This window comes from Camellia sinensis, chromosome 8, assembly GCF_055761805.1.
Source record: "Camellia sinensis isolate YWXY chromosome 8, ASM5576180v1, whole genome shotgun sequence".
Classification (NCBI taxonomy): domain Eukaryota; kingdom Viridiplantae; phylum Streptophyta; class Magnoliopsida; order Ericales; family Theaceae; genus Camellia; species Camellia sinensis.
This window is the reverse complement of record NC_138968.1, coordinates 144,792,246-144,804,212: the sequence shown is the minus strand read 5'-3', so window position 1 is coordinate 144,804,212 and position 11,967 is coordinate 144,792,246. Positions and strand designations below refer to the sequence as shown.

The 11,967-nt window shown below is 39.7% G+C and overlaps 1 protein-coding gene across 1 annotated transcript; it reads left to right on the top strand.

Moving 5' to 3' along the window:
- Window positions 1-9,381: 9,381 nt before the first annotated feature.
- LOC114318661 (uncharacterized) lies at window positions 9,382-11,860 on the top strand. The gene is made up of 3 exons (XM_028265597.2): window positions 9,382-9,915; window positions 10,052-10,479; window positions 11,194-11,860. Exons 1-3 carry the CDS (start codon window positions 9,751-9,753, stop codon window positions 11,630-11,632), a joined length of 1,032 nt encoding a protein of 343 aa, XP_028121398.2. The 5' UTR covers window positions 9,382-9,750; the 3' UTR covers window positions 11,633-11,860.
- Window positions 11,861-11,967: the final 107 nt, after the last annotated feature.

Sequence of the window (11,967 nt, the reverse complement as noted above, 5' to 3'; positions counted from 1 at the left end):
AGTAGTAAATGGGTGATTATTGGATACGTTATTGGGTATTATCAATGTGATGTTTCTTAATTTTATTTTATTATATGTGATTGGTTCCCTCAATCCGTTGTTGATCATATTTAAATTATTATTTTGAGGGAGTGGGTTAGTTGGGTTGGCTAGTGGTGATGACTGGAGGATGTTTAGGGGAGAAGTGGCAGAGGAGGAAGATTGAAATACTCGGCCATGAAATTTTTCTGGAGAGAAATAGAGAATTTCTCTGGATCAAATTGAGGGACCTTAGACATTATGAAAATATTAGATGTCCTTTATACTATAAAGTCTTAATACCAGGAACCCTTAAAAAAAACCCCTTAAATTTTTTATTCTTCACATTTGTTTGTGGTTCACTCTTAAGAATAAAACTAAATAATTATTTGGTATATCTTCACAAAATTATGAGAGTTTCTATTTATGCATCACAAACTTACCTCTTTTACACCCTTAATTAATTTTGTATATTTTTTATTACAATTTTATCACTTTTTAAAATTACCATTTGAGAGGGAGATTTATGATCTAGTTTCGGCCAAACAAGATTGGGCTGAGGTATTTGGCGTCAAGATTGTGCCGTGGTTTTGCTCAGTAATGGCAAAGGGCCTGCGGAGCCGAGCTACTTGGGCTCTTTGGTATGAAGGCCGGTCAAGTGAGAGCTCGGCTGAGACGTCTGCGGCCTAGAAAGGCTTCACGGTTCGTGTGTTGCTCGGTCGGAAGGCGCACACCCATAGCTCGGCATGAAGATTCATGCCTGAAGCTCGGCAGGAAGGCCTTTGGTTGACCGGAATGACCAATCCCGTGTTCGGCGTCGCCGGAATGCGGTCGAGAACGGCTGAAACGAAGCTCGGTTATTGGAAGCACTTGGTCTTGAAGTGCAGTATGGCTGTTGGCAACCGAGAAGCTGCAGCCCGGCTGCCGAGCTCCCAGTAGAGTGGGCTGGCAGTTGGGTTAGGTGGTGTTCAGCGAGATTTGTGCTGACAGATGAGATAGCAGCACCAGGTGTCGAGAGACTAAGGAGAGTAGATCTGGGGCGCAGAAGGTATATAAGCGGGTCTGCGCCTCCCATACAAGGGATGAACATTTGGTAAGAGAAATACTTACACTCAACTCTTTCCTCTCTCCCTATCCCAAGGTGTGTGCTAACTTGATCGTCGGAGGGGTTTTCCGGCCACATACCGCCGGGTAGCTCACCGCTGTTGTGCTCGCAGGTCGATCGGATAGACAGGAGCTTGGAAGAAAGGAGTACGGGCTTGCCGGAATATTTGCTCCCCGTACAATTGGCGCCGTCTGTGGGAAGCTTGACAGACAAAACCTTGTCTTCTAGGTTCATCTGATCGCCGTCCATGGCGAACAACGACGAGTTTCCGTTGTTCGCCATCGACGGAGCCACCCCGGAGTATACCCGAAGGAGAGAGGGACCTCCTGCTGTCCACCCAATGGCTGACTTGGGAACGCCCACTGGCGGACAGTCAGGAGACGCGTGGGACAAGCGCGGACGAAGTCATGGACATTCACGGAGTCCAGACGGTCACCGGCGGAGGAGAGACTTGCACGCCAGGCGACTGGAAAGCAAGTTGAGGGATCAAGATGCTGTCATCCGGCGAATGGCGGCGGAGATGGAAGATCTCAAGCGGCATGTCAAAGGGAAGGGTGTAGTTGGAGTGGGTGACCACAGTGAGCGCACCCCATCCCGCCGTTCAGGCGGTCAGAGTCAGCGACGCACTCCATCCATTTCTATTACCAGAAGTTACCAAGTTGGTGATTCCGACGTGCATGCAGAGAAGTCTAGCGCGCAAGACAGCACCTATCGGCCCTCACGTCCGGTGACGACGTCGAGGTACTCTTACTCCGCTCATTCAGAGGATTTGCGGGCGGTCTTAAAGGAGCGGGCTCGTCGGCGCGAAGCTCAGAGGATACCGGCGTTCTAGCGGGTATCCTACGTGGTTCACGCCAGCGAGGAGGTCAGAATGCCTCCACCCCGCCAAGCAGCGCCACTCATAGTGGATTCAGATTTGGCCAGGTTGAGTGCCACCCCTTTCTCCTTGGAAATAGAAACTACACAGCTTCCGGCAGGCTTCCACCAGCCAAAGTTCGCGCTTTACGACGGGAAAACTGATCCTTACATGCATGTGAGCCACTTCCGACAGGTTATGGCCGGACATAGGCGAAATGACGGACTTATGTGCCTGACCTTCCCATCAAGTTTAGGCGAGCTGGGCTTGAAGTGGTTCGAGAGGTTGCCGGAAGGGAGCATACAACGGTGGAATCAGTTGGCCGAAGCCTTTGTGATGCGCTTCAAAACCAACACAAAAACACCAAAGGAAGTCGATCATTTACTCAGTGTCAAGATGGAACCGAACGACACACTGAAGGCATACAACTCGAGGTATTGGGAAACCTTCAACGAGATCTTGGATTGCCCGGTCAACCTTGCAATCACGCAATATAAGCGCGGTCTCCCGCTCGGACATAGGCTGAGGGATTCGCTTACAATGAACCAGCAGACATCCATGTGGCACCTAATGCAGCGCATCAATGAGCACATCCGAGTAGAGCATGATGCAGCGACGTCCACCGCGGAGACAACCTCGATGGCAACGGGCAAGTGGGCGACTGGGTTTTAAGGAAGGTCATGGGCAACGCACTAGTACCGGGTGAAGGCAAGCTAGGGGCAAGCTAGGGGCAAACTAGGAAGAGCCTTACAAGATAACCGGGCAAGGGGGCATCCCACTTAGAAGATTTGGATGGCAAAGGCGTACCCCGGCCATGGAATGCGGCCCTATGTAATTTTTGAGGGACTTGTTTGCCCTACACTTCTGAATGCAAATACTCTTTTTGTCAATGTAATAGAAGTGAATTACTTTTGCTGAAGAGCTTTGTTGTGTCCGAAATAATAGTGGATGAGGGGCCTACTCTTCTGTTCCAGCCGAGATGTTTTACTCCGGCTGAAGAGTTGATGATTTGCTCAACTGCGAGGTTCCAGCCGAGATGATTTACTCCGGCTGGCGAGTTGATGATTTGTTCAACTCCGAGGTTCCAGCCGAGATGATTTATTCCGGCTGGCGAGTTGATGATTTGTTCAACTGTGAGGTTCCAGCCGAGATGTTTTACTCCGGCTGGCGAGTTGATGATTTGTTCAACTCCGAGGTTCCAGCCGAGATGATTTACTCCGGCTGACGGGTTGATGATTTGCTCCGGCTGGCGAGTTGATGATTTGTTCAACTCCGAGGTTCCAGCAGAGATGATTTACTCCGGCTGACGGGTTGATGATTTGCTCAACTGCGAGGTTCCAGCCGAGATATTTTACTCCGGCTGGCGAGTTGATGATTTGTTCAACTCCGAGGTTCCAGCCGAGATGATTTACTCCGGCTGACGGGTTGATGATTTGCTCCGGCTGGCGAGTTGATGATTTGTTCAACTCCGAGGTTCCAGCCGAGATGATATACTCCGGCTGACGGGTTGATGATTTGCTCAACTGCGAGGTTCCAGCCGAGATGATTTACTCCGGCTGAAGAGTTGATGATTTGTTCAACTGCGAGGTTCCAGCCGAGATGATTTACTCCGGCTGAAGAGTTGATGATTTGTTCAACTGCGAGGTTCCAGCCGAGATGTTTTACTCCGGCTGAAGAGTTGATGATTTGCTCAACTGCGAGGTTCCAGCCGAGATGTTTTACTCCGGCTGGCGACTTGATGATTTGCTCAACTCCGAGGGTCCAGTCGAGCTGATCTTGTCCGTCAAGAAAAAAGTGGCGGAGCGGACCTTGCTCGCCTTCTTTGGAGTTCCTTGGCCGAGCTGATCTTGTCCGCCAAGAAAGAAGTGGCAGAGCGGACCTTGCTCGCCTTCTTTGGAGTTCCTTGGCCGAGCTGATCTTGTCCGCCAAGAAAGAAGTGGCGGAGCGGACCTTGCTCGCCTTCTTTGGAGTTCCTTGGCCGAGATGATATTGTCCGCCAAGAAGGAAGCGGCGGAGCGGACCTTGCTCACCTTCTTTGGAGTTCCTTGGCCGAACTGATCTTGTCCGCCAAGAAGGAAGTCGCGGAGCGGACCTTGCTCCCCCTCTTTGGAGTTCCGTGGCCGAGCTGATCTTGTCCGCCAAGAAGGAAGTCGCGGAGCGGACCTTGCTCCCCCTCTTTGGAGTTGCTTGGCCGAGCTGATCTTGTCCGCCAAGAAGGAAGTCGCGGAGCGGACCTTGCTCGCCTTCTTTAGAGTTCCTTGGCCGAGCTGATCTTGTCCGCCAAGAAGGAAGTCGCGGAGCGGACCTTGCTCGCCTTCTTTGGAGTTCCTTGGCCGAGCTGATCTTGTCCGCCAAGAAGGAAGCGGCGGAGCGGACCTTGCTCGCCTACTTTGGAGTTCCTTGGCCGAGCTGATCTTGTCCGCCAAGAAGGAAGTCGCGGAGCGGACCTTGCTCTCCCTCTTTGGAGTTCCTTGGCCGAGCTGATCTTGTCCGCCAAGAAGGAAGTCGCGGAGCGGACCTTGCTCCCCCTCTTTGGAGTTCCTTGGCCGAGCAGATCTTGTCCGCCAAGAGGGAAGTCGCGGAGCGAACCTTGCTCCCCTTCTTTGGAGTTCCTTGGCCGAGCTGATCTTGCTCGCCAAGAGGGAAGTCGCCGAGCGGACCTTGCTCTCCTTCCTTGGAGTTCCTTGCCGAAGAAAGTGGATCACCGAGCAAAAAGCCTAGCCCGGCCTTGTAATGTAATCCCAGTCACGCTAGCGCGGACGGAATTAAGGGGCAATTGAGAGGGAGATTTATGATCTAGTTTCGGCCAAACAAGATTGGGCTGAGGTATTTGGCGTCAAGATTGTGCCGTGGTTTTGCTCAGTAATGGCAAAGGGCCTGCGGAGCCGAGCTACTTGGGCTCTTTGGTATGAAGGTCGGTCAAGTGAGAGCTCGGCTGAGACGTCTGCGGCCTAGAAAGGCTTCACGGTTCGTGTGTTGCTCGGTCGGAAGGCGCGCACCCATAGCTCGGCATGAAGATTCATGCCTGAAGCTCGGCAGGAAGGCCTTTGGTTGACCGGAATGACCAATCCCGTGCTCGGCGTCGCCAGAATGCGGTCGAGCACGGCTGAAACGAAGCTCGGTTATTGGAAGCACTTGGTCTTGAAGTGCAGTATGGCTGTTGGCAGCCGAGAAGCTGCAGCCCGGCTGCCGAGCTCCCAGTAGAGTGGGCTGGCAGTTGGGTTAGGTGGTGTTCAGCGAGATTTGTGCTGACAGATGAGATAGCAGCACCAAGTGTCGAGAGACTAAGGAGAGTAGATCTGGGGCGCAGAAGGTATATAAGAGGGTCTGCGCCTCCCATACAAGGGATGAACATTTGGTAAGAGAAATACTTACACTCAACTCTTTCCTCTCTCCCTATCCCAAGGTGTGTGCTAACTTGATCGTCGGAGGGGTTTTTCGGCCACACACTGCCGGGTAGCTCACCGCTGTTGTGCTCGCAGGTCGATCGAACAGACAGGAGCTTAGAAGAAAGGAGTACGGACTTGCCGAAATATTTGCTCCCGTACACCATTAAACCCATATATAAACAAAGTAATAACAAACATTAGAAGTTCTGACACTGGAGCCAGCTACGCCACTGAAGATTGTGTCTTTGTGAGTAGGCTTAGCCCAAATTTAAAATACAGGGCCTCAACACAATAAACCCAATTGCTTTGTTTTTGTTTTTATTATAATCGAAAGGAAAAAATAAAAGAATGAAGTGGTAAAATTCAAACTCCGACATCAGGATTGACGAGGGAGTATCTCATCCACTTGGTTCAAAAAACGAATATCAATAAGCTTAATTAGTTCGGATAATGTCCACTAAATAGTCAAACACAATTTCCTAGTTAGCAATATAAATATCATCCATGTGGTAATTAGTCTTAAATAGGCTTGGCCCAAACTAATATAAACAGTTCCCAAAAGAAACTAAAAAGCCCAAGGCCAACCCACTAAAACATTGGGTTGGTCAATTCCCAAAAAAAAAAAAAAAAAAAAAAAAAAAAAAAAAAAATCATGTTTCACATTGCATTACACAAGGGCTACATTAGACTGGATAATATGGATTGTAATGTAATAGATTGATAGTCTTAGGATATATAATTTTTGAATTATTTGGTTAAATATAATGTGTATAACATGTTTATTTTTTTATGGGTTTAAATGTCTAAAAATGTCTATTTTAGTGACTCTCACGTTTGATTTGAAAATTATGAAATATATTGGTTAAATTGTTTACAATGTCAATATTTAATTTGAAGTATATTTTATTTTATTTAAAGTATGTTTTATTTATTTTATCTTTATTTGAAATATAATTTATTTATTTTATAATGACCACTTTAATTTTATTTAAATACAAAATCAGAAGTATGTTTTCATTTATGATTTTGGTATTACAAAAAAGAAAAATAAAAATAAAAAGTAACAGAAGCCTATTATATATCATGAGTTTAATTTACACCTATTTAAAAAAAAATTCAACATGTTTAAAAAAGATATTAGAAAAATGGCGAATTATACTAACATTCCCTATAGCTTGAGCTTGTGTCACTTTGGTCTCTGAACCTTCAATTATAATACATTTAATCTTGAATTTTAAATCTCATTTCAAATAAGGATAATTGAAGACGTTGTTGCTCCATTTGAAGGGTAAAGTCGTCATATAACTTATTTTGTATTGTTTAAATTTTATATTATTTGAAATATAATGGGTTTTTTTTAATGAATAATGTTGAGACTTTTTTTGTTATAAAGTTCTGTTTAATTTGATTTTTAGAATCTATTTTTAGAAAAAAAATTCTAAGAAACTAAAAATTAAATTGGTAAAAAAAATTAAATATATTATTTTTATATAATTTTATCTTTTGGGGTGGGTAGAAATAAATTTTTTTGATATTTATTTTTGTTAAATTAGTTTTTATTTTTTTAAAAGTCAAATATGGCGATAACTTTAATGTCATTATTAAACCAATCTATTAAATTAAAAAATCGAAAACTAAAAACATTTCATATATTAAACATATCGATTATACATTAAAAGCATAATAATCATCCATTATATGATAATCATCAAAAAATATCTGTCAACAACAAATGCAACCATCTATTACATGATAACCATCCAAAAATATCAACAAAAACAATCACCCATTACATTATCATCATCCAAACACATACTAAAAATTAATTTGGCAAAAAATTAAAAATAAAAATGTAAAAGATTTATCATTTTTATATAATTTTATCTTTGGTTAGTAGAAATAATTTTTAAAGATTTAAAAATAATTTTTTGACATTTATTTTTATCAAACTAGTTTATTTTATCAAATTGACATTTTTGTCCTTCAAATAGAGCAACAATGTTTTCAATTGTCCTTATTTAGTACGAGATTCAAAATTTAAGATCAAATGTATCATAATTGAAAGGACAGGGATCAAAGTGACACATGTCTCAAATTATAGGGACCGTTAATGTAATTCACCTTTAAAAAAATGAAAGAAATAAATTTTATATATACTTTAAGATTAATTTCATCATTTTTTATCAGAAAGTTGACTGAGTCTGCCAATTTCAATTCCACGCCTCCATAAGATTGAGTTATCCCATATATGAAGGGATTCTATCTCACACCTCCATAAGATTGAGTTATCCCATATGTGAAGGGATTATTAGTCTAACTGAACTATTAATCCAGCCTTTACTTTTCTAACTAAATATTAAATTATTCACTCTGTTAGACATATAAATTATCCACTCTGTTAGACATATAGTTCAATCACATGCTCTAATGTCACCAAACAAACACTCCCAAACTGATGAAATCTATTCCTTCATAAAAAAAAAAAGAAAAAAAAAAAGAAGTAAAATGAAAATTTATTTATATTTAGTGGGGAGAAAAAATAAACAAAGAGTTTTTTCTATAATCAAATATTAGGGAAAAAAAAAAGGGGGGCATAAAGAAAGATGCACTTCACATTCCATGAAATTTTGTCAAAAAGTCACTTGGCTACAAGGTTTTTAAGCCACTTTTTTGAGTTTGTAACAAAAGTCAAAAGTTAACTTTTTTATATTTAAAGACATTTGAAAAGTTGGTTTTTAAGTGAAATTACAATTTTATCTCTCATGCATCAAAATATGTTACATGGATGAAGTTGTAAATATTTTAAATTAAATGTAGGTAGTTTAGTCATTTCATTGTGATTTGATATTATAAACAAATATTAATAAAAAAAGTCAAAATTTTTTTTTTACCAACTTCCCAAATCATTTGTCTAAAAAAATCAAAAACTTAGTTAAAAACCAAAAAATCACTTCTTACCATCTTCCCAAAATAACCCTTTGTGGTTGCATAATAGTTTATTTTTGGGATAATTATATAAAAAATTTCAAAGTTTTAACTCTAGTAATTAAATAAATTCTAAATTTTAATTTTATCAATTTTAATTTAAAATTTTATTTTATTTTTAATTTAAATTATTTATCTATTTTCGTTAAAGAAAACTAATAAAAAAATTAAACAAAATACAGGTATATATAAAATATCCAAAATATTTTTTTTTATTAATTTTACTTAACGAAAATAAATCAAATTATTAGAATTTAAAAAATTTAAATTTCAAGGTTTGTTTTACCACAATAGTCAAATCTTAAGATTTTTTTTTTTTTTTTTTTGTAATTTTTTGTTTATTTTTCTACTGCGCAAAAATCTTCTTCTAAAGTGGTATCTTCTATTAATTAAAAATATACATGTGTCTGATTATCTCTCAAATATTTAATATAAATATAAAGAGTTATATTAGGAATCTTAAATAAATTATTAAATTTTTTACTAAATCTCTTACATAAGTGTGAGACCCACCTATATATGATTTGTGAGGGTTGCACACCCATATAGATGGTGTTTGGGAAGTGAATTTTTATGTAAGTTTTTTTAGATGTAAGATATTATTGAAGAAAAAAAAATTGTGTTTGAGAATATAGTTGAATTTTTTTATAATTGAATGTGATATTTGTGAGAGAAAAAGTAAAATGATTATGGGATTTGATATGATATTTTGTTTGAATGTATTTTTTTTGGTTTTGCAAAATTTTTTGTCTTTTAATGGAAAAAATAAGAAAAAACCCAACTACAATTCTTCACAAACACCGCAGAGATTTGATAAAAAATTTAGAGTTTATAGTATTGGCTTAAATATAGTGGTGTTTTGAAAAGTTAATAAAAAATTTGACTTTTTGACAATTTTTTTACTTTTTAATGACTTTTTTAACTAAAAAACTAACTTTTTTTTTTTTTTATGTAAAAAAATTAAAAAGTCAAAAAAATAATTTTTTATCAAATTGTGAAATAACCTCATAATAGACCCTACAATCAATCTAATCGTATCAAAAATTCCTCCATAATTACAATAGGTAACAAATCATACAAATTTAAATTAAGAAAACAACTCTGGTCTCTTAGGGAGAATCGAACCCTCAACCTCTCACCACTCCACGCCCAGTGGTCATTTGTTTGAATGCCTTTTCTCGAACCTTCCACATTTCTTCTGATCCTTCTGGACAAGTCTCTTCTCTCTCTCTCTCTCTCTCAATCAAAATGGTCATAGAAAACCATGCGAAGAATAGACTTCAACAACACAGAAGACTACTATACGAGCCACTAATAGCAATTGAGAAAGCTTGGTAATCATCATCATCAGAAGAGAGAGAAAGAGAAAGAGAAGTGAACTCAGAGGAGGAGAAAAGATGGGGGTGGATTACTACAAGATATTAAACGTTGATAGAAACGCAAAAGATGATGATTTGAAAAAAGCTTATAGAAAGCTTGCCATGAAGTGGCACCCTGATAAGAACCCTAACAACAAGAAAGAAGCTGAGGCCAAATTCAAGCAGATCTCTGAAGCTTATGAGGTCGGTCTAATCGTAATAATAAATACCCATCTCTCTCTCTCTTTCTCTCTCTATTAATGAATTATTTCATGATCTCTGAGACCCATGATTTTTGTTTTACAAATTTTTTTTTTTATTTGTTTTTAATTTTTTGCAGGTTCTGAGCGATCCTCAGAAAAGAGCAGTGTATGATCAGTATGGAGAAGAGGGGCTGAAGGGACAGGTTCCACCGCCGGACGCAGGAGGACCCGGCGGAGCCACCTTTTTCTCGACTGGTGGCGGTGGGCCGACATCATTCAGATTCACACCCAGAAACGCTGATGACATATTCGCAGAGTTTTTCGGGTCTTCGAGCCCGTTTGGAGGTATGGGTGGTGGGTCCAGGTTTGGGAGCCTATTCGGCGATGATTTCTTTGGTTCTTTAGGTGAAGGGGGAGGCGGCGGCGGCGGCTTTGGATTCATGTATCAAACTGGACCTCGAAAAGCTCCTCCAATTGAGAGAACTCTGCCTTGCACCCTTGAAGAGCTCTACAACGGCACTACCAAGAAGATGAAGATCTCCAGAGAAATTGCTGATGCCAGTGGGTAAGTACTAACCAGTAACCATTATATATATATATATATATAAGAAAAGTTAGGAATCCTAAAAATGATCATGAATTTATGATTCTTGGATTACCTGATTAATGTGTGATGATTTATTTTAAGGGTAATCTAAGAATTACAGAACTTTTATGATTATTTTTGTAAAAGATTTTTTTATGATAATATATACACATATTTCTATCCAAATTTCCATTATTGAAATAATCTAGTAATGTTTATCATATTTAGCATATACATATTTTGTTCATAAAGTAATGAACTTATTGATAGAGCTTGGATTTTTTTAATGGGAATATTAACCTAAGTTATTGGTTTATGTTGGGTCAGTGAATAAAATTGTACTCAATTGGGTGGGTGGGTGTGTGTTTGGATTTGGATGTTTAAAATAGGACAATGCGATCTTGACATATAGGAAGATAAAATAATCAGACAAGATCGTATGCTCTTTATTTTCTTGGATGGTAACAGCTACTTGTGCAAGAACATTATTTGTAGGACCAACAATGTTACAGAAAATACAGTCATTGGTGCCACAAGGAATATTTCGATTACCTCTTTCCACATCTAGATTAGGGTTAATAAAACATTGGTTTGTTTTGTACATATCATATAGAAATTGGTATAGCAAGTTTCTGATTTTCGATGTCTAGTTTGCTGCTTGTTAACTTCCAATTAATTTTTCTATGGATGCAGAAAGACTATGCCAGTAGAGGAGATCCTAACAATCAACATCAAGCCCGGTTGGAAAAAAGGTACCAAAATCACGTTCCCGGAGAAAGGAAATGAGCACCCAAACGTTATACCATCCGACCTCGTCTTCACCGTTGACGAGAAACCTCACAGCGTGTTCACTCGTGACGGAAATGATTTGGTCACCACACAAAAGATACCTTTGGCTGAAGCCTTGACAGGTCTCACTGTAAATCTAACTACCTTGGATGGCCGGAATTTAACCATCCCAATCAACAATGTGATTCATCCAAATTATGAGGAGGTAGTCCCGAGGGAAGGAATGCCGATCCCTAAAGATCCAACGAAGAAGGGAAACCTGAGAATCAAATTCGACACCAAGTTCCCGACAAAGCTGACTGCAGAGCAGAAGGCTGGAGTCAAGAACCTATTGCCTGCTTGAAATTCCGGTTGTTTTCGGAGATGAAGGAAGCTGTTTTGTGAATACTGTATACACACCTATTGTGGGATTGAGGGTCTTATTAACTATTTTCCAATTCATTTTCTAGAGAACAGTTTTGGAGTTTGTTTTGTTTGGAACGTGGTAAAATGAGTCAGTAAGTTAAATTTGTGGTTTAAGGCCAAGTTTGGCATCCTTAAAATAATTCATCTTTTTATCTTTTTTTTATCATATCTATACTTATTTAACTCATTCCAAACAATTCCTAAATCACTTTTTGATCATGTTTTGAAATATTTTAGTGACTTTCATTTCTATAATATATAGCTTCAATTTAA

What these genes read in the sequence shown, in the direction of transcription:
- LOC114318661 (XM_028265597.2), top strand. Translation starts at nt 9,751, where the DNA reads ATGGGGGTGGATTACTACAAGATATTAAACGTTGATAGAAACGCAAAA. An exon ending in AGATCTCTGAAGCTTATGAG is followed by an intron (nt 9,916 to 10,051) that starts GTCGGTCTAATC and finishes AATTTTTTGCAG; the next exon opens with GTTCTGAGCGATCCTCAGAA. An exon ending in GAAATTGCTGATGCCAGTGG is followed by an intron (nt 10,480 to 11,193) that starts GTAAGTACTAAC and finishes CTATGGATGCAG; the next exon opens with AAAGACTATGCCAGTAGAGG.